Raw genomic sequence first — 25937 nt, forward strand, 5'->3', positions numbered from 1 at the left:
AATGAGGAATACAGTATATGATTTCATAAGGGATAGGTTAGGTTAGGTTAAGATAAGTTTTGTTAGGTTAGTACAAAATTGGTTAGGTTAGTGCAAAATAGTTCAGGTTAGGTTAGGATAAATAAGGTTGGATTAAGTTATGGAAATTTAGGTTAGGTTTGAATAAATAGGCACTGATAAAGGTAATTTCATTTGAAAATGGTATTCTAAGATGGCATCTGTCCATCCTTGCACACCACAAGATGGCATCTGTCTGTAAACAGACACTGCCTTTTAAAAATTTTTTCACCTCTTAAAAAAAAAAAAAAAAAAGAAAGAAAGAAAAAAAAAGCATTGAATCTTGAAAATGCAATCAGAAAATAACTACTTAACGAATCCCATGAAGAGCAAAGTTAAGGAAAACACAAGAGAAAACGGTAAAATAACGTTGTACTTTCTCCATCAGGATTACCAAAACTGGTTTAGTTTTTAGTGTTATGGTACCCCTATACCTGTATTGACAAAATGCTGCTGTAGTCTATAGCAATTCAGACCTGCTGAGGCTAGACTCGGAGAAATTGAGTTGAATTTTCATACTCCTCTTTACTGTTTTTCTATCTGTATGGGTGCAGGGGGGGGGGGAGATTACTGTTATTTTGTTGTATTTTCACACATAAACCATCAAAATAGAAATGCGTTACTTACCATACATTGATGAAAATCTATGCCCACATAAATCAGTTTTTCTGCTTACAAATGAAACTTTGGAAGATGTTCCCTTTGTTCACATGTATTGATAAGTTGAAGAACTTTTCCTTTTTTGCTGTAAAAGCATGTTTTGGCCTACTAGTGCATAGGCATGTGGGAAATAGCCATGACCACTGCGTGAGGCAGAGGTCGTTTCCCCCTGTATCTGGCAACTCATGAAGCATAGGCTATACATGCTCTTTGAGCCTTATGGAAACTAGGAAATTTCGAGACAATTGGTGATATTATCAAAATCATGCCACTGACTACAGTACCGGTATTTGAAATACCATTTGAAAGTTGTATGGCAGCTTAAGAGCTAAGATATTGATCAGGTTTGGTTATTTATTTATTTATTTTTTCCAGAAATACAAAGATGGAGACTGTGGTGGAAAACTTTTCGGTTGTGGGCAGTATGCCCATCATTGCTGAAGAGCCAGAAGATGCCTCTCAAATAATTCCCTCCTCAGCTGGAAACCTTGCCTCCTCATCCAGCCACACCATCACATCTGACACACTACCCATAATCACAGCCAGCCAGCATATCACTACTACCCACAAGATCAGTTCTGATACTGACACCAGTGCTATTACATCTGACTCCCTCCCCATCCTAAGCAGAGGCCAAGAGAATCCTGCAAGTAGGCAAGACCCAACAGAAATGCTGGAAACAAAGCCAGAGGGAGAGATGGTGAATGATGGCATGACTCAGATCTTCTCGAGTGAAGCAGGACAAATTATCACATCAGATCATCAACTCATGGCCGCAGAGCACCACATATTCAGCGAAGGTGAAATTATTCCTGATGACTCCTCAAGCCATATCATCATGAATGCTGATGGATCTGCCAATATCCTGCATGCTAGTGGTGAGATAATATCGGAGAATGTAAAAGCCCATATTCTGTCGTCTGATGGGGATGTAATAACTGTTGATGGCAACCTGCTCCAAGACACACAAGCCCTCCATGAACATGTTACTGAGGTGAGTGACACAGTGTACAGTACAGTTTGTTGTCATTGTGGCTCTAGGATCATCTGGAACATAAGTTTCATGGACTGCAGGAGGCCCACTACTGTATTTAAGTTGGTGCTCCCAGAGAACATTGTTTTGCAGTTTATTTCTCAGCTAATGTTATTAGTATTGTAAATGTCCAATCTGTACACTCCCCCCCCCCTTTCTCAACACACCCTGTTCCTCGCCTGTAGTAGCATCAGTAATGCTTTGTACCGTCGCTTACAATATACCTTCCTTTGTATGCCTAACTTACAATACAGATACATTTTTTTTTTTTTTCCATGCTGTTGTCAGACTCCATTCTTGAACTTTGTTCAGCCCACTAATAGTAAAAGAGTAAATACCTTGAATTCAGTAAAACCCTCATGTAGTGAAGGAGTACCTGTAAATAACTGACACTTATTGCGAAGGTGACGGAGGATGGTGTGGATGAGGAGACAGAATACCCAACCCCACTACTGCAGGGTATCAAGAAGGAGCCATTGGAGGAGGCAGAGTCTGCCACAATTCAGATTCGGGTCAATGCTTCTGCTCCACGCAAGAAAGAGGCAGCTGAGAGCCCAGTAAGTGAGAGAATCCTGGGCCATCAGTAAGATGCACTATAGCTTTTCTCCCATTTCAGTCTTTCAGAATTGACAATGGAATTTTAATGCAGATGGCTACTTCTCTTGTCTTCTATCTCACCCTTTCTTGATTAGGCTGGCGGTGTATTTCATTAGATGGTGGGATACAATAAACCCTCAATTATCTGTTGTAATTCAGCCAAGCCCTACACCAGTTAAAGTGAAATGCTGGACATTTCATATCCAGCACATCATTCGGCATTGAGCCTGATACTGTGATTCTGTCCATCTTGACCCTCTATCCTAAAAACTTTACCATGAGTAAAATATGAAAACTAAGCATTTAAAAACAATACAGTAATGTTACAGTACAGTAATACAGTCCTGTACATAGTGAACTGTTGTATGTACTCACCAAATGTTGGCATTGATGGGGAGAAAGAGCCCTGGGGGGTTTGCACTCGTAAACACTACAGTACACAATACAGCAGTGGTGGGCAAGTTCTGCACACCTTCTGCACCTCCGCACATCCCGCACTGTGCAGAGGTGTGGTGTGTGATCACTTCAGTAAAAAGGTGCAAAAGTGCAGATTGGCCTGCACACATGTTCACACACTGGAAAAAGAAGAAAATGAAAATAAATGTAAAGAGACATTGATCATGCAACATTTGCATGACAAATTGATCATAGATGATAAATAGTATTAGATACTAAATATTAATCAATGCAGTCAGAGATCTCACAGGCATGAGGCATCCCAGCCGTCCTCAGATCAGACGGCAAATGTGCCTTGATCACTCGATCAGCCAGGACAGCCGAACAGACAAAATTTGGTATTGATATGATAATAAAAACTTACATATTTCCTTACGATAAAATTTTATACATACAATATCCTCAGAGAGCAGTGATGGTTCTCAGGACACACCTAAAGTTAGATGAAGATATTAATATCATATAGATTTTGCATTTGTGTGACATATATACTCTTAATATAAGAGCTATTACACTGTATTGCTGTAGATTATTTGATGTAAGTACAGTACTTATTGGAGTTGAAAAAATAATGAGCAAGAAACAGAAGATGGTTTGAAAGCATCACTTACAGTATATGGGGAGGACACATGTTGAAGGAAGAAATGTGGGTAGTAGTAGTAACCCCAGGTTCATCTGAATGTGAACACAGTAGACTGTAGGCTGAAGTTGTCCTCTCTCCTGCAGTCCACCATCCCAATTTCAAGGTACTGGGGAGGAGTTCAAGGGTGTTTGCATACCTAGGCAGTGGTGCCGCCCAGCTGTGTCAATGCTACCATGGTGAGCAGTATAGAGTTAATACAGGGTAATGTGTAAGAAAGTTAATTGTACAGGCAAAGACAAAAGTTTGTTTATCATTCCACTTCATCTACCTTATACTTGGGGCATATCCGTCAGTTCATTCTATGATGCATAATATCAAAGCATCATCTGTGAGCAAAGAAACATAAAAAATTTCTCTCAGCTTAGAAATAGCAGCCAGCTGGGGAGAAAGTGAAAAGCAAAATAAGTGATATATTAGGCAAATTTTTGCCCCTAACTAGTAAGGAGATACTGTTTTAATTTTACTGTATAGCCTAATTTCCTTTTTTTTTTTTTTTTCCATCCCTTAACATTAAGATGAACAAGACAGCGAATGACCTGACCACAACTGAATGTTTGTTGGACGTTTAATTGTCTTTGATCTGGTAACAGTAAAGCAGATAGGAAGGACTACCTACTGTATGCATTTTTTTTTTTCTTCTTTTTAATCATGATTTCTTCTTAGCCACCAAGTGTTGAGGTGAACAAGACAGTGAATGAGCTGATGATGAATGAACGGAGCACCAAATACACAAGGGTGGACAGGGATGATCCACGTTGCCGCTTACACTTTGTCAAGTACATGAAGCGAGATGGCAAGACTATCAAAATATGGGAATGTGGGATATGTAAGTGTGCTGTTTATCTCAGTACTGTATTTAGATTAACCCCTTCATTATGTTGATGTATGGTACTGTATTTCTTATTCTGTTCTTGGTATCTTCAGATAATGCCGTTTATCCTGGGAAAAGTTCTGTCATGATAAAGATGTTACTGAATGGTGTCTTTGAAGGATGCAGGTGGTACTATTAACCCATGGGGATGAAGTAAGAACCAGATGGAAAGAATATTTTGAAAGCCTGATGAATGAGAATAGAGTTCAGAGCCACTGTAAACTTGATTGATTCTGCGGGTGTGCAGAGAGGGAATGCAGTGCCAGGAAATGTGGCACTTGTACAGGTGAAGAGCACTGCGAAAGGGCTGAAAAATGGGAAAGCAGCTGGGGTTGATGAGGTGTATCCAGAGATGATTAAGTGTAGTGAAGAGAACAGATGAAGTGCTTGTTGGATATATGTAAGAAGGCATGGATGAGTGAAACTGTGCCAGCAGAGTGGAAAAAGGCGGTGATTGTACCCCTGTATAAAAATAAAGGTGTGCTAAGTGAGTGCAAGAATTTTCATGGCATAAGTTTATTGAGTGTGGTAGGGAAGGTATATGGAAGAATTATTATAGAGAAAGTAAGAGAGATATCAGAGGTCCCAGTGAGTGATGAGCAGGGTGGCTTTAGGAGTGGCAGAGGATGTGTGGATCAAATGTTTGCAGCAAGATAGTGGAGAAGGCTTGTGAGAAGGACCATAAGATCTTTATGGCCTTCATGGACCTGGAATAAGCATTTGACAAAGTAGACAGAGATGGACTGTGGAAGGTTTTGCGAATGTACAGTGTAGATGGTAAACTGCTAGGTGCTGTCAAGAGTTTTTATGATGGTAGTGAAGCATGTGTAAGGGTTAATGGGCATCTAAGTGAATGGTTCATGATTGGTGTGGGTGTGCGGCAAGGTTGTGTGGTGTCCCCATGGTTGTTCAGTATATATATGAATGGGATGAGAGAAGTAAAAACACTTGTAATGGAGACGGGGATGGCATTGATCATGAATGGTGATGGATGGAATATCTCAAATTTGTTGTATGCTGATGATGCAGTACTACTTGCAAATACCGGACAAGAACTTGGTAGACTAGTTCAGAGTTTTGCTGATGTCTGTGAGCATTGTGCCTTGAAAGAAAATGTAGAAAAGAGTAAAGTGAAGGTTATTGAGAGAGAGAGTGACTCCCAGTGCGATGTTACAGTGATTGGAGGGAGACTGGAACTGGTGAGAGTTCAAATACCTTGGTACCGTGACAGAAAAAAGAGGAAATTGTGCGAAAGAAATGGAAAGTAGAGTGACACAAGGAAGGAAAGTAGGTGGTACAATAAAGGCCATGATAAGAAACAGAGGCTTGAGTGTTGCAGCTGCACGAGGCTTGTGTGAAAGTGTTAGTGTCAGCTTTAGCATATGGATGTGAGACTATGGTGTGGCATGAAAATGAAAAGTCAAGAGTGAAAACAGTGGAGATGGGACTGCTGAGGATGGAGTACAGAGAGTGGATAGGAATTTGTTGTATGCTGATGATGCAGTACTACTTGCAAATACCGGACAAGAACTTGGTAGACTAGTTCAGAGTTTTGCTGATGTCTGTGAGCATTGTGCCTTGAAAGAAAATGTAGAAAAGAGTAAAGTGAAGGTTATTGAGAGAGAGAGTGACTCCCAGTGCGATGTTACAGTGAATGGAGAGAGACTGGAACTGGTGAGAGTTCAAATACCTTGGTACCGTGACAGAAAAAAGAGGAAATTGTGCGAAAGAAATGGAAAGTAGAGTGACACAAGGAAGGAAAGTAGGTGGTACAATAAAGGCCATGATAAGAAACAGAGGCTTGAGTGTTGCAGCTGCACGAGGCTTGTGTGAAAGTGTTAGTGTCAGCTTTAACATATGGATGTGAGACTATGGTGTGGCATGAAAATGAAAAGTCAAGAGTGAAAACAGTGGAGATGGGACTGCTGAGGATGGAGTACAGAGAGTGGATAGGATACGAAATAGTGTGATTCGTGAAAGAAGCAGAGTGAGGAAGTCTATGGACGCCAGAATTGAAAAGAGCGTACTGAGATGGTATGGTCATATGGAGAGAATGGATAACAATGGAGTGGTGAAAAAGGTATATCTGAGTGAATTTGAAGGTGGGAGGAGGCGAGGTGGGCCAAGGAGAAGGTGGAGGAATATGGGGGATGAGTGTGTGAGGATGAGAGGTTTGGAAGTCAGTGAGACTAGGGGACTAAACAAGAGATCGAGCTGGATGGATGAATATTGTGAGGAGAAATGCATGATCAGGGATTTGGCACCCCTTTTTAACATGACAGCATCTGGATTGACTCCGTCAGATATGTGTATGTGAAGCTACAGAATGTGGTGAATGTTTTTTTGTGTATTAGGTAGAGCCAGGATTCCGGGGATTTGGACAGTGAGTGAATGGAAGCGTGGCCCATTGGATTGAGCAGATTTGGGCTGTCTAGACATTGCTACTCCTCACCCTGCCCTAAGGTGGGAAAGGAGGTCCAGATGATGATGATGATGATGTCTTTAATCCCTTCAGTTCAAAAAGTGTCTAATAAAAGTACAGTAATTACATTGTAGGGAAATGGCAAGGACAAGATAGAAAGCACATCATCAGATTGAAGAGGCGATATTGAAGAATACTGTACAGTTGTAGTTTTTAGCTTGTTTTTGTATATTTATCTATCTATCTATTGCCATCTCCATAATCCCGTTAGGGGTGGCCATTTGACTCTGAGTTATTTGTTTTACAGGGAGAGGCACTAACCCTCCACCAATCCACTTGTTGGCGCGTAGGTAGCACATATGATTTGGTTATATGGTTACCACCCAGCGTTGTAAATGGTTTCTTGGCGTACAGGAAGCCATTTGGCATGTCACTCAATGTAAAGCCACCTGTAAAGAAAAGAAAAGCAATAAGAAGTGACAGGAAAGATGGGAGAAATAGGAAGAGAGGAGGGCAGGTATACAAAAAGAATGCTAAAGACTTAGGAAGAAGTGGGCAGCACTACATCAAGTGAGTGGATGATGGTCGCCACCACCTACCACAATATATTTATACTGTATTTATTGTTATTTTAATGTAGTGCTGCTCTCGGGTGGCTGCCCTTTCCTTTCTTCTTTCCTTCTTCCTTCCTCTTATGCTGTTCTTTCTTTCATTCTTCCTTCCCTCTGTCTGTGTGTGACTCTACACTGAGTGACAGGCCAGATGGCTTCCTGTACACCAGGAAACTATTTACCGGTACTATGCTGGGTGGCAACCATATAACCAAACTATGGCATCTGGTGGTGTTGTGGGTAATTAAGGTGCTCCAACCGGATTGAGCCTGTGTTGGTTCATATCCAGGGGGTGGTTGGGGTTTATTGCTCACATAATGCCACTCAGGGATGAGTGAGGCTGGTCACTCTCATTTTAAACATCAGGACCAACTTGCCTAGCCCTGGGGTCATACATTCCTCATAGGGCAACACAGGTGTAGATGACACATTGAGTTTTGGGGCACTTTTGAAATTGTACTAGTTGTGTCATTTTAAACACTCTTTCTCTGCAGTCTGGCCTTTCCTGGTATTATAGTTTAATGGAAGTGTGTTTAAATATAACTTATTTCACAGGTGGAAAGGAGTTCATGCATCAGTATACATTAATGAGACATCTACCTACCCATACGGATGAACGGAACTTTCGCTGTAATCAGTGTGGGAAAGCCTTCAGACAGATGTCCACTCTCTCACAGCACAAAGCCACTCACTCAGCGGTAAGAATAGAGTTGAACTATAAAAAGAAACATATAAATGCTCGTATCATTTGTTGAGTAGTAAAGTTTTTGTAATTTGCACAAGAGGTTTATCATATCATATGACTGGTATTCAAGGTAAAACTGAGTGGAGCTTGGAGGATTTGAGGCAAGGGGAGGACATAGAGTGAAAGAATGAAAGTGGGAAAATGGAGAAACGAAAAGAATTGCAGATAAATATGAACAACAAGTTAGTGGAGGAGTCAGTTAGTGAATTGAGAGGTTGAAAATAAATATTTGGGTAGTAGGCTACAATGCATGCAAGAAGTATTTGGTTAGGAATACTAAAACTGTGTGTGGTGCTGTTACAAGGTTATTGACTTGTAAGATAGATATAAGTTGGTGGGATATTGAGGTTGTAAAAGCAGCAGACGAGAAGTGGGTAAGATGCATATGTCAGATTCTGATAAGGGAAGGATGAATATGTATGGGAAATTGGAACTTTCCAGTATTGTACTGATGCACTATTAATGAGTGAGTGAGAGAGAGAGAGACATGAATTTGGTATGGTGTGCAACTGAAGGAAGCTGAATTTAAAATTTAGTAATTTAGGTTACTTCTTTCATTATGATGATACCTGCTGTATTTTTTGCTGCCATCAGATGGTTTTATTCAGCTAAGGGGAGACCTTTCATAGTAAAAGGAGATAATGGAACTTGATTCTAATTCCTGTACCATCATTTGACGTGTAAGCTGCAGACAGTCATGGGGTGGAAGCAAGAATGAAATAGCTGTTCAAGACAACATTATATTAAAGGCTTACTAGTGTTTGAGGGGAAGACAAAGATGTTATTGAGTTTCAGCATATAATGTTCTTTAAATTGTAAAATAAGAATGGGGAATTGTGTTTGAAAGAAAGTAAAGAATCTGAAATAGCCAAAAACTGTAATGCTTAGATATTGAAGTGTGCACAATGTTTACTGTATTACTTACGAGACACTATGTGAATGAGGTAAGTTAATAGCAGCAGCTGTAAGGGAGAATTATGATTGGAAAGTGTAGTTGGTTTTAGAGAAGTTCTGGTGTTGTAAAATGTAGGGGTGCACTGGATAGTAAATTTTACTGTGTGGCTGAATACCGGATAATAAGCAAAAAAAAAAAAGAAAAAAAGAAAAAAAAAAAAATGCAGATGTACTATGAGGTTAATTACCTACATTATCATACCTGTTCCAAACCTCTTCAAGTTTGCTGAGTAAGGCAGACAAGGAGACCAGTACCTATCCATCCTGTACCTGCCCCGTTTATTGGCAGCCCCAGTACCCAGCACTTAACCCATTCAGTCCAATGCCATACTTTATACAATACTGTACTGTATTTCATTTTTACTGTTACTAGATTATTTTACTCACCTTCAGATGGATTTCTTGAAGTGGAGGGGTTATGTATAGTATAGTCTGTTTTAAACCCCTTCACTGCAAGAGTCCTGCCCAAAGAATAATAAATATAGTGATAATAAGAATTACCACATACTCAATGTAATGCTGCTCTCAGGTGCCTGTCTTTCCTCTCTTCCGTCTTTCTTCCTCTTCTGACTCTCTTTCCTTCATTCTTTCCTCTTCTGTCTTTCATTCCTTCATTCTTTCCTCATCTTTTTGTCTACGGGTGACTCGACATTGAGTGACAAGTCAAGTGGTTTCCTGTACATGAGGAAACCATTTACTATGCAGGGTGGCAGCCATGTAACTGAATTATGGCGCGTGGTGATTTAGTAGATAATTACGGCGCTTCAGTCGGATTGAGACGGTGAAGGTTTATATCCTAGGGGTGATTGGGGTTTATTGCCCATGTAATGCCACTCAGGGGTGAGTGAGGCTGGTCACTCACATCTTAAATGTCAGGACCAACTTGCTTAGCCCTGGGCTCCTACGCTTCTCATGGAGCAACGTAGGATTGGATGATGAAGATGAATTATATATTATATATGTATGAAAAAAGGGTGCTATATTACGTCAAAGCAAAACAGTGTACAGCTACACATTTAGCGCAGTGTGTGAGTGGTAAATGTGTGGAGCCCCTGAAGGCAACACAGCTTCATTTTGTTGGCAACTCATCCCAAGCCTGGGAATGGGGTAGAAATGTTATGCTTGGCTGGCCCAGGAATGTGTTAATGGTTACAACTGGAATGTGACTTTTGAGTGATCTTTGCACAAATATGATGTTCTACTGTATATTGTGATTATGACATTAATTAATCCTTCCATCAATTTGTTTTCCTGTCATTTGTTATAATATTTTCCCTATGGTTCTCGTTTTCTGTGCAGTGAAGCATTTGGGGGTTGGACCTTTAATCTTTTGAAACAGTCTTTTACTTGTACTCACAGTTAAGCTCAGTGTGTGACTAGAGTGAAAATAATACTGGACAGTTTTTAAATAAAACAGTTTACATTTCATTTGTAAAACAGATTCTGTATCTTGGCAATGAAGATGCTAACTTTGAGGGGGTAACTTCCCTTTTTCTTCTGCCTGTGGATGAAGCTGTGGAGTGTTTTGATTCAGTGAGTTTAAAGTTATAATATTCCTTTCCATAATTTATTTTATGCAGACATGGTTAACCATTATGCACTGGTATCTTTTCAGTCAAGACCGTATGTGTGTGCCATCTGCCAGAAGACCTTTAGTCGTGTCTCAACCTTAATATCACACAAGAAAACACACACAGAGGAAAAACAACACAGATGTAATTTTTGTAACAAGGCATTTCACCAAAAGGGTAAGTTTTTTCTTACTGCATATACCGTAGTAGCTGCAATGAATGATAAGCTGTTCATATACAGTATATGGTACTTTACTGATGTACTTTATTGTGAGAGTTTATTTTGTGATCATGAGTATACATACATTTTCATATGTTTGGTAGGTGGGGGTACCGAACATCTACTGGCTCAGTGTTGTGTTACCTTTGGGTGATGCTTGACAGAGTGACAAGTCAAATGGCATCCTGCACTTTAGGTAACTAATTATGCTTTAATGCTAGTGGGTGGTGATCACACCGTGCAACTAATAGAGGGATGCCTGATGGTTTAGTGGATTATGGCACTCCAACTGAAGATGTCCAAAAGGATTCAGGTCCTAAGAGTGGTTAAATTTAATGCTCACATACTACATCTTGGGCGTGTCAGGTCCCCTCACCCAAATTGTCTGGACTGTGTAGCAAAGCATGGGCTGCTGCATTCTGTACTCTATATGAGGTAAACACAGAATTGGATGATGGATGCTTGGATGAGCATTCTTATATTTCATATGTTGTCCATCCACCATCCAGTTCTGTATTGTCTTAGTAGACATAGGGTCCCAGGACTAGGCTATTCAGTGTAGACATCTAAAGTGTGGGGACTGTTTTCATTTTCTTTATTAATAGTATTCTTTTCTTTTATCTTTCAGGTAATTTAAAAAATCATTTATTTACACACACCAACGAGAGGCCATATAAGTGTGATGTATGTGGCCGAGGCTTTAATCAGTCTTCTAATCTTCAATGTCATAAAGCAAAGGTAATTTTGTCTTATGTTTAAATTGCATGTTACTGTCTTAGGTTTGTTAATTCTTCTTAAAGAGAGATTGCTACCTTCATCATCATCATGATCTTTGTTGGTTGTTCCCCTTCACATACCCTCTACTGAAGATTGGTTGTTTTCTACGACAGAGTTGACATGTTTTTACTGTAGGCGTTTTTGGATGGGTGACCCTTGACCAAAAACATGTCCCCATTGAACCCATGTTATAAATGCCTCTCTACATGATAAATCACTATGTGATTGGCTGCCACACGATGTAACACCATTGTATAGTGAGGCTCGACAATTCCATCTGTTATCCAGCTCAGTTTCGCTCCATCCTAAATAGTATTACTCATAGTAATTTAACTTCCATATGTGGATGGAAAACAGCAGTAATATGTAGTAGTCATCCTTACTTGAAGAAGAATGTAATCCATTCCGTTTGCAAAGCATTACGTCCTTTTCCCACACTGCCACAGGCTCCAACAGCAGTTCTACTATGTACTCATAGCAACAACAGTTTTCTGTTTCAGAGCTTTCTTACATTATGTAGCACTCTAAATGCTTTATCACACAAACTGAAATTAAATTACATAATTTAACAAACAGTCACCTAAATAAAACATTATAGAGAAAAAGAGAATAAGAATTAGTACATAACTTTACAAAGTACCTCTGTTCAAAATAGCAGGCTATCTGCAACTCTGACTAGTAACTGAAAAGGTGCAAAACATCAGGAACTTTCCATTAGCACTCCTGCATCTCAACAGTACAGTGCTCGTCAGAAGTATTTAGCGTTGTCCGCCGGGCGCGCAATACTTATGGCCCAAAAAGAATCACCCATTTTTGGGGGTAAGAATTGAGCCATAAGTTTGAGCTCCGAGCATGACGTCACGGTAGCCTGAGGCCTTCTGACGCGCTGGTTGGTTCCCGCCTCAGTCGCCCACGGGCTGCCTGAGAGAGAGGAACTCCGCCGAGTGTCCCTCTCAAATTGCGCCATTTTTTACCGAGTGTCCCACAGTGTTTTGGCCTTCAAAACTTTGTTATGGCACCTACCTGTGAACTATCGAGTGAAATCATATCCCAGATCATTGCTCTCAAGGAGGCAGGCCACCAGACAAAGGAAATTAGTGAATTGGTTGGTGTGGCACGATCGACAGTGCGTCGTTGGTGTGCGCGGTTTTGGGAGGAAAACAGTGGCGAAGTTCCCACAAAGAAACCGAGGTCTGGTAGGCCTAGGAAAACTTCCCCAAGGTCTGTTAATGTTTTAAAACGTGCAGTGGAGTTTAATCCTTGTGTGAGTGCAAGGAAAATTAAGGAGAGCAACCCAGAAGTGTTTGGTGAGGTGTCAGTGAGAACAGTGTCTCGTAGGGTGCATGAGCTTGGTTACACAAATCACAGGCCTGTGAAAAAGCCTCTTCTCTCTAGCAGCCAGAGAATTCGTAGGCTTGCCTTTGCTAATAAATATCTAAATTGGGGTGAGGAGCAATGGTTGTCAGTGTTGTGGTCTGATGAGGCAACATTTAGTGTTACCTGTAACAGAGGAGCATGCAAAGGTAGTGACCCACTTGACCCACGGTATGTAGAAAGCACAGTTAAACATCCTGATTCACTCATGGTATGGGGTTGTTTCTCAGGGAAGGGTTTGGGGAAGCTTGTTGTACTTCCCAAGAACCTCAGAGTGAATCAGGATGTTTACCTGGAGCTTCTGTGTGATCATTTACCAGACTCCTTTGAGCTAACAGGTGCACGAGTGTTTCAGCAGGACAGTGCACCTGCTCACAAGGCCAAATCGGTCACCAATTGACTTCGTGACTGCGAGGTATCATTCATGACAGACTGGCCAGGAAATAGCCCAGACCTCAACCCGATTGAAAACCTCTGGTACCTCGTAAAGAAGAGTCTCCAAGGGAAGGACGTGAGCTCTCTGCCTAAGCTGGAAGCCGCCATTCGTGACTCCTGGGACAAAATACCCTTCCAGCACCTCAGGAGCCTCGTCCTTTCATTTCCAAGATGTCTCAGGTCCGTGAAGAAACGTAAAGGCTACCCTACGAAGCACTAAAGGTAAATAAAATGCATTATTTATATGTTTTTTCAATGTTGAAAGGTTTGTTTCTCAGGAGGGACGCAGGGCACCCCATACTTCTGACGAGCACTGTAGGTTATGGAGTTTAGCTCTTCCCATGGAGAATTGATTTTTGTACTGTACTTCTGCAGTCCAAGTTTTTTTTTTTAATTTTTTGATAATTATTCCTGATACCCAAGGATGATTTCATTCACCATAGAGGAGATTGTTCAGACTTAAAGTGTTAGTTATAACCTTCATTAGTCCATTTCTTACTGTGGCACTCACCTAAGCTGGATAGAGTCACCTGGAGATAGCAAGAATAAAGTTAAAAATGCTTCATTGGCTTGCAGTGATTAAAGTATTTTCTCCCTCCACTCCCAGTCTCATGCTGATGGTTCCCTGAGCTACCAGTACACGGGTGATAAATACAAATGCACCTACTGTGACCAAGCATTTGCAAGGCGGGCCCAGTTGCGGCAGCACGAGGAGTACAAGCACCTCTTGCATTCCATAAGGGGACCTCTGGGAACTAGGATGGCAACTGGCAGTAACACCAATAACAGTGCCCTGCTAAGGAAGAGAAAGATTGGCAATGTTAGGATAATACAGCTACCCAATGGAGATCGCACATTTCAGGAGGTTTGTGCTTTCAGACTATCATAATAAGCAGGGGATATTTGAAGTGCTTTTTATTATTATTATTATTATTTATTGTTATTATTATTTCGTGGTTGGTAGGGGCACACACCATCCACTCACCTTATGTAGTGCTGCTCTTGGGTGCCTGCCCTTTCCTCTCTTTCTTCCATCTTTCCATCCTTTGGCATTTTTCTTTCTTTCCATCATTCTTTTACCTTCCTTCTGTCTACGGGTGACTCTACACTGAATGACTAGCCAAATGGTTTCCTGTACACCAGGAAACCATTAACCTGTACCATGCTGGGTGGTAACCATATAACCAACTTATGGCACCTGGTGGTTTAGTGGGTAATTAGGGCACTCCAGTTGCATGAGTGAGCACAGATTTATATCCAAGGGGTGGTTGGAGTTTATTGCCCAAGTAATGCCACTCAGGGATGAGTGAGGCTGGTCACTCTCATCTTAAATGTCAGGACACTTGCCTAGCCCCAGGTTTCTACGCACCCCATGGGTCAACACAGGATTGGATGATGGGTGGATGGATGGATATGTATACGTAGTGTGTATATATATGGTATATCTATCATCCAATCTTACATTGCCCCATGAGGAACGTAGGAGCCCGGGGCTAGGCAGTTGGTCCCGACATTTAAGATGAGAGTGACCAGCCTCACTCATCCCTGAGTGGCATTACATGAGCAATCAACCCCAACCACCCCTTGGATATAAACCTTCTCAGGCTCAATCTGATTGGGGCGCAATAATTACCCACTAAACCACCAGGCGCCATAATTTGGTTATATGGTTACCACCCAGTGTAGTAAATGGTTTCCTGGTGTACAGGAAACCATTTGGCTTGTCACTCAGTGTAGAGTCACCCACAGGCTGAAGGAAGTGGAAAGAATGAAGGAAAGAGAGACAGAAGAGGGAGTGTAAAGTCACCTGTAGGCAGAAGGACAAGGAAAGAATGAAGGAAAGAAAGACAGAAGAGAATGGTAGGAAAGAAGGATGGAGGGGAAAGGGCAGACACCCAAGAGCAGCACTACATCGAGTGTATAGGTAGGGTGTTTTTTGTTTTTCAGTGATTTTTCTGCATGGTTTTCTTGGTTTTTAGCATGACTTTGGATATTCCTATGTGTGTTTTGATGTCTAAATATGCCTGAATGACCAGAAAACACTGCCAATTTAAGCATAGGTACTGTACAATAGGTTAGGTATAGGTTGGAGGTAGGGTATTGATACATTTGGTAGGGTCTGGGTAAGGTAGGGGAATAGCGTTCATTAACCGGATGTTGCCACTACTTGCACATGCCTTTGGCTCTGTTATGTCCAGATAAGCGAGGGATTACTGTATATATTTCTGTATTCCCTTTCACGTCATAGGGAAGAAATAGGCAATAATTCTGTTAACCTTATTTAAATTTGGTATTTTTGAGTAATGATTTCCCTTTTTCAGATTGGCAGTAATGACGTGCTGTCAAGACCACGCAGGATAAGACCTCGAGCTAGTGTAAGTGTAATGTATGATGGTTGTTTTTGTACACATTTCGCTTTCCCCATTATGCTTCATCTCCTCCAGAGGACCTGGCCCCCCAGCTGTCTCGTAGTCTTGAGGAGGACCCTTGGTGACAGGTTGGACCAACCTAGGACATACTTCATATGGGTGGGCTTTTTTAAAGGCCCGCCTCCCTGTCCCCATTGAATCTGTTATATCAACCCCATTATATGGTAAATCGTAATGTGATGGGTTTTTACCGGACATAACTGCATCGTATAGCAAGGGGTAACTATATTTTCTCATTTTCCATTATGCAGTACAGCTTTTATCTCTGCTGGGTGGTGTCTAATTCTACAGTACATTTAAGATGGCTGTGACAAAATCCCTTCATGCTTCTTCATTGTCATCTTTTCTTCATACCTTACCATGCTTCTCTCCCTCCGAGACTTCATTCTTTCATGCCATCTTCTTGTTTTTCCTCACTGTATTCTCCCATTTGGTTTGCTTGTACTTTATACACTTCCATTACCTACTGTTTGCTTGTATACATTTCCTTTGTTTGCTGTTTTCACTTAAGTTGTTAAAATATGCAATCCTTTACAGTGGAGGAATGGAATCATGATTGAGCCCATTGACACCAAGGCCATGCACCGCGCACTAGCAGCGGGTCGAACACCTTTTGCACTGCTCAAGCCATGTAAAGGTGTCCCAGTGGTGGTCAAGGTCCAATTTGCACTTGGCAGCAAGCATGTGAGTCTTCTGGTCCTACAGTTAGAGCTTATGAAATTTTAACTTAAAGTCTTAGATTTTATAACATACAAGCAGGGCATCAGAATTAGCTCTGTCACATTCTTTGTACTCGTTATTTTACCAGGCTGTACAACCAGATTCTAGGGGTAAAAGAGAGAGAGAGAGAAAAAAAAAAAAATAGAAAGAAAACTTGAGCGATTGTTGTAATGCTTAGATATTTTTTCCTGAGTTGAACAGTCTTGATGTGGCCTGAATAAAATACCCAGGTCTGCATGTGGCAGTGAGAGAGCTAAATTCTTTACGTTTAATCTCTTCAGTTTAATGTTCTTACTATATTTACGGTAATCCCTTGATTATCCGATGTGATAGAGCCAAAGGCATGTCTTGTTACAGACGAAATCTGGATACGGATCAATATCCTCTACTGTACCTATACCCTACCTGTACCCAGCCTATATGTACAGTACCGCTTCCAAGTGTGGCAATGTTCTCTGATCTTTCAGTCGTATTTAGACATCAAAACACACATGAGAATGTCCATTATAATTTATTCACAAAGAAACCAGTGCATAACAAAAATCCACAAATACCCTACCTATCTGTACAGTATCCCTCCTGATTGTGGTAGTGTTCTTTGGTCATTCAGCTATGTAGACATCAAAACAAGGGAATATCCAATATAATGCTTGACACTAAGAATGCAGTGCATAAACAGTAAAAATCCACAAATACCCTACCTGTAAGTATAGTACCCCTCCTACTTGTGGAAGTCTTCTTCGGTCTTTCAGCTATATAGACATCAAAATACACATGGGAGTATCCAGTATGATGCTAGGCACAAAGAAAATCATGTATAAACAACAAAGACCCACCAAAAAAAATCAGTGAAGACGACGGTTGGAAACAGAATTTTAACCCACTCGGGAACAGTATGTCTTCAGCAAGTTTCTGGGACACCAACAGAGCCGAAAACCCAGCAATGGCTGCTTCCATGTGCTCAAAGAAACATATTTCCATGGCCAAATATGCCCCTGGAAATTGGTTTTATTGGTTTAAATATTGTATACCATCATCTTCGCTAGTGTTAATATAAGGTAAGCTAATAAAAACACTCTAAACTGAAGAGTAAAAGTACAAAAATGGAGAGAGAATAAACTTGTTCAAGAGTAAAAATAGCTTCATATAAATTCCCAACATCCTAGCACAAAATTTTGCCTGCACCATGCAAGAGCTAAGCATATATCTGGATGCAGAATATCATGAGCTTTCTGAAGGTGTTTTTGGAATTGCACTATGACTAATAGTATTTGATTAAATCACCAAATTCTATAAAGAAATTGCTCATGGTGATGCTGGGAGGTAAGTGGTGGGAGGCCAGGCAGACAGCGCACTAAGCGGGGGTAGGGGAGGACAGGGTGACAAGGGGGGAGACATGCCTGGCAGTGCTGAGCATGGAGGGGAATGGAGGAGGGATGGGGGGTGGGGAGTGAGGGCAGCTGGGGGGCTTTGACCGTTCGTCAAAGAGGTGGACAGCCATTTTTGCTTAGCTTGTGGGTTAGGGTCTATATTACTCGCACGTGGCTTGTAGCTTCGGAGTGATTCAGGCAGCTGGGGAACTTTGACTGTTCAGTCAAGAGGTGGACAGCCATATTTGCTTAGGTGGTGGGTTAGGGTCTGTATTACTGACGTGGTGACTGGTATGTTCCCAGTGATCGGGACGGCTGGGGGACTTTGACCATTCGTTGAAGAGACGGACAGCCAGTTTTACTGAGCTGGTGGGTTGTGTTTTGTTATCAATGCGTGGCCAGAGAGGCTGGCTGGCTGCCCAACAGATTTCTTAAATTTGTAGGCTGTCCACCTGGTCATGTCGGATATATTATGTTTGGATATGGACAAAGAAATCTGGATACAGAAGTAATAGAGCCAAGGCCTAACATCTAGATACGGAGCATCTGGATAACTGAGTGATTACTGTATTTATATTTTGGTACAGTACTTCTCTTGTATTATTTAAAGTATTTATCTTTATCTATAAAACCTGAATTTATCCATCCGTCCATCATCCAATCTTATGTTGCCCCATGAGGAGCATAGGAGCCTGGCTCTTGGCAAGTTGGTCCTGACATTTAAGATGACAGTGACCAGCCTCACTCATCCCTGAGTGGCATTACGTGAGCAATAAACCCCAACCATCCCTTGGACATAATCCTGCACCGGTTTAGTCTGATTGGAGCACCTTAATTACTCACTAAACCACCAGGCGCCATAATTTGGTTATGTGGTTACCACCCAGTGTTGTAAATGGTTTCCTGGTGTACAGGAAACTATTTGGCTTGTCACTCTGTAGAGTCACCCATAGGCAGAAAGATGAGAAAATGAAGGAAAGAAAGACAGAAAAGGAAGTGTAAAGTTACTCATAGGCAGAAAGAAGAGGAAAGATTGAAGGAAAGAAAGACAAGAGGAAAGAACAAAGAGAGGAAACGGCAAACACCCAAAGCAGCACAACACCGAGTGAGTGGATGGTGAGTTCATAAAAAGTAAAATTATGATTGTCAACAGATAATTTGAAATGGAATGTGCAAGTGATTGAAGGTACTGTACTTTAAACCTGGAAGAGAAAAGTAAGTACTATGGTGCAGTGATGGACTTAGAATGCCATGCCTTCCTTTCACGTGGTGTCTAGATTATTATTCCAGTTAATAGAGGGCTCTGGTTATGTAGCAGTGTGTACTTGGTGTCCTGCCTAGCATCATCCAGTGGCCCTTGGGTGGTGTTGAATGCTTGCTTCCTCTGTTGAACACATTGGTTAGAGGAAAACACTTTATAGCTGGAGATATTGGATTGTACTGAAAAAGAAAAGTGACTCGTATTTTTAAGGTCTTAAGCATACAGTACATCATGGTGGTAGGTGGGGGTGCTTACCATCCACTCATTCCATGTAGTACAGCTTTGTGATGGCTGCCCTTTCCTCACCTCTTTCCTTCTTTCCTTCCTTCCTCTTATGTCGTTCTTTCCTTCATTCTTTCCTCTTCCTTCTATCTATGGGCCACTCTACACTGAGTGGCAAGCCAGGTGGTTTCCTGCACACCAGGGAACCATTTTCTATGCTGGGTGGTAACTATTAAACCAAACTATGGCACTTGGTAGTTTAGTGGGTAATTAAGTTACTTCAACTGGATTGAGCCTGTCTCGGTTCATATCCAAGGAGCGGTTGGGGTTTATTGTTCACGTAATGCCACTCAGTGATGAGTGAGGCTGGTCACTTTCATCTTAAATGTCAAGACCAACTTGCCTAGCCCTGGCCTCCTATGCTGCTCATGGGGCAACACAAATTTAGATGTACTGTGTGTGTATATGTTAAGCATACAAGTTACAAATTAATTTCAGGAGAGACTGTCCCATAAACAGTATTTGTAATGATATGAATCATTAAAATACTGTATAGAAATCTGAGAGTGATAGAAGTGGATGGGATATATGTATGATATGCTTTGATTGAATAGAATAACGAAAAGTGATGCATGGGAAAAATGTTGAGTTAGAAAGATGATTAACAAGGTGGTTGAAGAATGTGCTAGATTTTGACCCCATAGAAAGACAGGACAAAAGGATGGTGAAAAGAGATACTGGGTAGTTATTATGCCATGAGAAAGGTACAAGGAGAAGTGATGAGTCAGTAAAATGGTGTCTTGAGAGGGTGAGTAAGTCAGGGAGTAAACATAGTATCTGTACAGTATATAAAGCTGAGGAAGCAGAATGATATATGATTTTGAATGTATGATGCATATAAAGAGATAACCATGATAAAATCCCTTTGCCCTCCTTTTTTTTTTTTTTTTTTTTTTTTTTTTTTTTTTTTAACAGGTGAAACTTGTAAAGATGTTTATGAATGGCATAGCATACTGTATGTTGTGAAGTGGAGAATATTAGATTCTTGAAGAATTGCTGAATGGATAAATGACACATTGCACTGGACAATCTTATGAATATTTCTGATTTCTTATTTTTCCTTTCCATTCTGTTTCCATCCCACTCATTTATAATGAATGATATTGGAATACAATTGTGATGATGATGAACGACTAGAAATACCCACCCTACATGCTTTTCGCATTGTTATTTATACATCCCTGACCTAAACACTTTAAACTTGTTAGAGAAGCTAATGAGTACTTGACCTTCATTTGTGGATGGATTTTTTTTTTTTTTTTTTTTTTTTATACCTGCTATAGTAATACAGTTTTCTTATAATGTAAGGAAAGTCCTTTTAAATGTGCTCTATTAATGCACTTTTTAAATTCTTTTTAGATGTTAGTTCCAGCTACTGCAAATGATTTAAGAAATGCCGGAAAGTTCACTGTGTCTAGTCATCAGAGTGGAACTAAAGCTGTGCAGATAAAGGTAAGGCAAAGTTATGTAAAGATATTTGGAACTTATCCCAACCTAGCAGAGTGGAATAGTGGCATCAGTATGTGGAACCTTAAGGTATCATGTTACTGTTTGCATTACTTGCTGGGAACCCAACATGATTTTAATACCATTCCAACTTTGAAAAGTTTCTAGAGCTATTCAGTTTTTTGACTGAATTAATATGTAGACAACATATTTGCTGCAGCTTAAACTGATTATAACTGAAAATAAAAATTCCTAATTCAGCTAAGCTATGACAGTCTCAAGTTACTTTTCCAGATGAGTAGCTTTACTTGGTTATTTTTAAGGAATACCTAGACTTTAGTCACGGCGCACGACTCTGAGGTTGTCATTATCGTACCCTGGCAACCTGTCAGTCAACAGCGCGTCTGATTTCATATCATATTATACACGAATCATGTTATTATGCACAAATATATTATACATGAATATTATTATACACGAACATATTATAAATGAACCACAAGCGTATCATATTATACAGAAAATCAGAAGCACTGTTGATGGGTAGGTTGCCATGGCACTTTAATGACAACCTCAGAGTCGTGTGCCACAAGTATAGTGTGTTTTCCATTGGACATTGATATGCATACTGTTTTAGAGGTTAGATTTAGTGGTCAGAGAATTCCTCATAGAGCAATTTAAATATTCCTCAACCTTTGTTCATTCCTAATGGAAAAGCTTCATTGTTAACTAGAAAAGATTTTTTTTTTTTTCTAACTGCTGTAGCTTAGTATCTGTTTGTTTATTGCGTGGATGAATAGCCAGATTATCTGATTTTTCAGTTCTCTTATTAATGGATGGTATTTCGAATCCTCATAGCTAACACCATAGATATGCAGCTGATGTGTTATATAACTATATCTCCTGGATATAGAACACCTGACACCTCCATCTCCAGTGCCTTGCTTATTCCTAGGAACCCCACCCTGACAGCATATTGCCTGACAGAACTGCCTTCAAGCTCTTTTGCTGTCTGATGTTCATATTTAATAGTCTTGACACAGTGAAATAGTGGATAACAGTATACAGTATTTATTAATCTTGACAGTGAAATAGAGCCGGAACCCTTTAAGTCATTACACAATGAAGCGAAGGGTAGGAACATCTTTTTGTTATTCTTGACACAGTCAAGTAATGGATGCAACCTTAACCCTTAAAGACCGCAATTCTTCCACCTGAACTGCAGTTAGGGTCCGATTTTTTCAACTTTCACCCATGTAAATTTGTCTTATAGATTTCAAGAGCTTGATTTTACACACCAGAAAATGTATATTTCACTCCTGTAAGTCTAATGGTTACCGCACTGTCGACCATTGAGCAAGAGTGGGACAAAATAAGGGGGAAGAGGGAGGTGGAGGGAGTGTGGGGGGCATCAGGAGGTAGGGGAAAGGGAGGGAATGTACCTGCCACACATTGCTAAAATGATCAAAAGGGGGTATGGGGAGTAGTTTGGGTGGGAGGGGACACAGAGGGCAGGGTCCAATGGGGCAGAGGGAAGTGGAGAGATGGTGGGGGGGCTTCCTCCCCACACCTGGGGAGGGGGCCAGATCACGCCTCCCACCACCCATTATCTTAGGTTCCATTGGCTAAGTACCATTTACGTCATCGAAGAGGCGGGGCTTCCATTCGCAGGCTTTTGGTAGCCATTCTATGATTGCCTGCAATAGGTCCCAATGCGCAAAATATGGCTGCAGCCAGTCATCTGCAGTTGGTCTTTAGGGGTTAATATTAGTCTTTGTACATTAACATAAAGAGCAGAACACTTTTCATTAGTTACTACAGTAATGGGGAGGAACCATTCCTATACAGAAATTCTAGATGACATGATGTCTCATAAAAGGACAGTTGGTGGTTCTGATTCCCATGGTCCCTATTTTTCAAACTTTATGGAAGGGAAATTGCAATAAATCCTTCTTACATTACCTTTTATTTATTTTTATTTTTATTTTCCAAATACTGTACTGTACACAGCAAGTTTTTGACAAGTTGCTCATTAAAATTTCATTGGCACCTATAATTTACAGTACCTTTTATGCTATATGGGAAAATTTGTGATGTTTTTTAACAGATTTCTGGCTTATAAAGAGGACATCTTGTACGCCACATGATATCATCGTCTAATTAAAAACATTTACGTTTTGTTGGAGAATATATGATAATCAAAATTCTCTTGCCTTGGTTGCAGGTTCCAGTGGTTGCAACTGTAATTCAGAGGATAGACAGTGATGGGCAAGTGCACATGGATGTTGAAGCTCCCGCAGATGATGATGATGATGATGATGACACCAATACTAACATGGATATGGACAGTGGCTTGGCACAGCATCAGGTACACATAGCCACTAGAGCTATCCAAAACCCTTAGCCAAATAGCATCCTTGAAGAAGCACCACCAGACATACACCCCTCAAAAACTGCCGTACATAGAGACATAAATACACCTAGTTAGACTGCAGTTTGGCCACCACCCTTCACTGCAACAATACCAACACAAAACAACTCACAAACAATCCACTTTACCCACACTGCAGTGCAGCCTCCCACACCACAACACAATTACTCACCACATACACTACATCACAGGTGCTCACTTTACAGTAAGTACCACATTGTCACAACACAGACAGTCGTTCACCATAATCTCAACAAACGATCTCTGGGAGCATTTGGTCAGAGTCACCAGTTTCCTGTGGTTAACTGGGTTCAGGAAATGGGCAGGGGGTTGCAATGAAAACAGCAGCAAAAAGTTATATGACAGTTATGAGTTTAGTGTTTGAAGATGTCAAAGAGGATGGGGGATGATAATTGGGTAAGGAAGGTGAGAAGTGTTAATATTGGGGGTGGGGTTATGAGGGGTAGACCGAGAAAGACATGGGACGAGGTCATTAAGTGTGACCTCAGGGTTAAGGGACTGAACAGGGAGGCTGCAATGGATCATGCAGCATGGAGAACTGCCATTAGGTGACCAAGGCCGACACATGCAAGCATGTTGGAGCCTTTAAAAAGGAAAAACGAAAAAAAAAACGAAAAATGTCAAAGAAGTAAGGATTGCAGAACAGTTTATCTTGTCTTGGCAGGAGCATGATGTGAAGCCACCAGAATCACCAATTGTAACCTCGGTGGATGACAACCTCTCGGTTAGCCAGCAGCTGATTATCAATCCTGTGGTCCAGACGTGAGTACTTCTTCACTTGTCATGATAGCATGCCAGTGATGCCTGTTTCCAAAATACAGTTCACATATAATGCATTGAGTTGTTAGTCAGGTCCAAATAGTTTCTGTAACATGCTCCGATCATGCAAAATGTGTGACTCATGTGCCCAAATGTCGCATTTTACTACAGTTGCACAACCCTCCTGTAGTATGAGGGACCGGTTGTCCAGAAATGCCCAGCCATCCACTTGCCTCCATGGTACTCATTCCATGTGATGGCTTGCTGTCTAGCTGTAGACCGTTTTAGAGCAGACTTTTCATATTGGAGGGGTTAGATATACCCTTCATTAACATCCATCTTTCCTAAGGGAATAAAATTGTCTGTAGGATGCAAGAATGAAAAGATTATTGTTGACTGTGGGAGATACTACCATAAGAGTAAAGTGGGTACAAGCTTGGTATCTAGCTGTGTCATCATTACCCTCTGGCGTGAAACTCAGCCACAAGTAAGTAAGACTCAGATTCCAAGCTGAGACTTGTAATTTTTTACAAATCTTACCCCATACTGCATCAGAGATTTCATTTATCCCAACAGCTTCCAGCAACTGTTGAGAAGTAATTAGCCAGTTTTGACCCTTTCTTTAGTTTCCATAGAAAACATTAGCCATACCATGGCTACCCTCTGCATGGGGATTCCGTAAGATGAAGCATTTTGTCTTTTATGCCTGTATAGCATTTATGTATTTATGTGTGGACTTGGTAGAAAAAAGGAATTTGAATGAAGGTGACTCATAATGAGGGTGCCCCATTGCCATTACAGGTCAATAAGAGAGCCAGTACTGGAAGGGGAAGAAGAGGAGGAGGAAGAGGAGACTGGAGCTGATCTTGGCCCTGGGATGGGGGAAGGAACAGAGGAAGGGGACATGATTATTGGGACTATGAATGAGGGAGACGGAACCATGGAGTTCCCAATTGATCAGCCTGCAACGGATGAGAGTGGCGAGGGCATTAATTCAGTAGATTTGCTGGCCACTGCCGTTAATCTTGTGTCTCAGGCACATATGGCCAAAGGTAAAAATAGAAGGTTACATTTTGTGTGTGTGTGTGTGTGTGTGTGTGTGTGTGTGCATGCTCATGTTTGCATACCCGTGCACATATAAATTTGTTATTCATAGCATAAGATAGGGCTCTAACTGTATATGTGGTTGATCAGTTTCCTTCTTGGGCAAGTGCAGGTTTCTCCTTGGATAAATATATGAGTACTCTAGCAGTAAAAAACTGTAGTCTGGATATGAGAGTCCAAAATTATCTTCAAATATTAGCACAACTATAGCATCATAGAAGTGATAAGTTTGCAATTTGTGTAATATGTGAAGAGTTTTGTAGTTTTCTTTTCATAATTTCTCCTCATAATTTCTTATATAATGTGGAGAGATGGATGACAATAATTAGTGATCACATACAAAGCATTTTGAAGAAGGAAGATTTTTAAAATTAAATTTTACCCCCCTCTGATGACTGTCAGATGTTTTTTAGTTGAGTTGTTGAAATGAATGAAAGGACAAAATATGGAAGGTAGTAATAAGGTAATAAAATTATAACAGACAGGATAGAATACACACAGTTGCTTCAACTAGAAAAGCTCTGTTTTAATAAGGAGATATATATGAGCTGTTTGGGATAGAGTAATGAATGAATGCAATAAATTGCCCAATATTATTTTTGGTGCTGTTTCAGGTAAGAGCTGCAAGAACAGGGATGACCAGTAGTTGACTGGAATGAATGTTTTTATTTATAATTAGGTGGGGGCA

At 40.7% G+C, this 25937-nt stretch overlaps 1 protein-coding gene across 1 annotated transcript in view; it reads left to right on the plus strand.

Annotated features, from left to right (window-relative positions):
- The first annotated feature begins 379 nt into the window (after positions 1-379).
- LOC145417553 (uncharacterized) overlaps positions 380-25937 on the plus strand; it is a 33599-nt gene continuing 8041 nt past the window's right edge. Inside the window, exons 1-14 of the mRNA XM_080286261.1 lie at positions 380-416; positions 1062-1711; positions 2155-2307; positions 4110-4272; positions 7906-8048; positions 10665-10797; positions 11469-11578; positions 14034-14291; positions 15748-15801; positions 16393-16539; positions 20848-20940; positions 23159-23302; positions 24051-24148; positions 24947-25197. Coding sequence (XP_080142387.1) covers positions 380-416; positions 1062-1711; positions 2155-2307; positions 4110-4272; positions 7906-8048; positions 10665-10797; positions 11469-11578; positions 14034-14291; positions 15748-15801; positions 16393-16539; positions 20848-20940; positions 23159-23302; positions 24051-24148; positions 24947-25197 — 2434 coding nt within the window. The remainder of the gene's footprint in view (positions 417-1061; positions 1712-2154; positions 2308-4109; positions 4273-7905; positions 8049-10664; positions 10798-11468; positions 11579-14033; positions 14292-15747; positions 15802-16392; positions 16540-20847; positions 20941-23158; positions 23303-24050; positions 24149-24946; positions 25198-25937) is intronic.

Source organism: Coenobita brevimanus, chromosome 110 (genome assembly GCF_032717465.1).
Source record: "Coenobita brevimanus isolate Jiangsu-jjx chromosome 110, ASM3271746v2, whole genome shotgun sequence".
Lineage (NCBI taxonomy): Eukaryota > Metazoa > Arthropoda > Malacostraca > Decapoda > Coenobitidae > Coenobita > Coenobita brevimanus.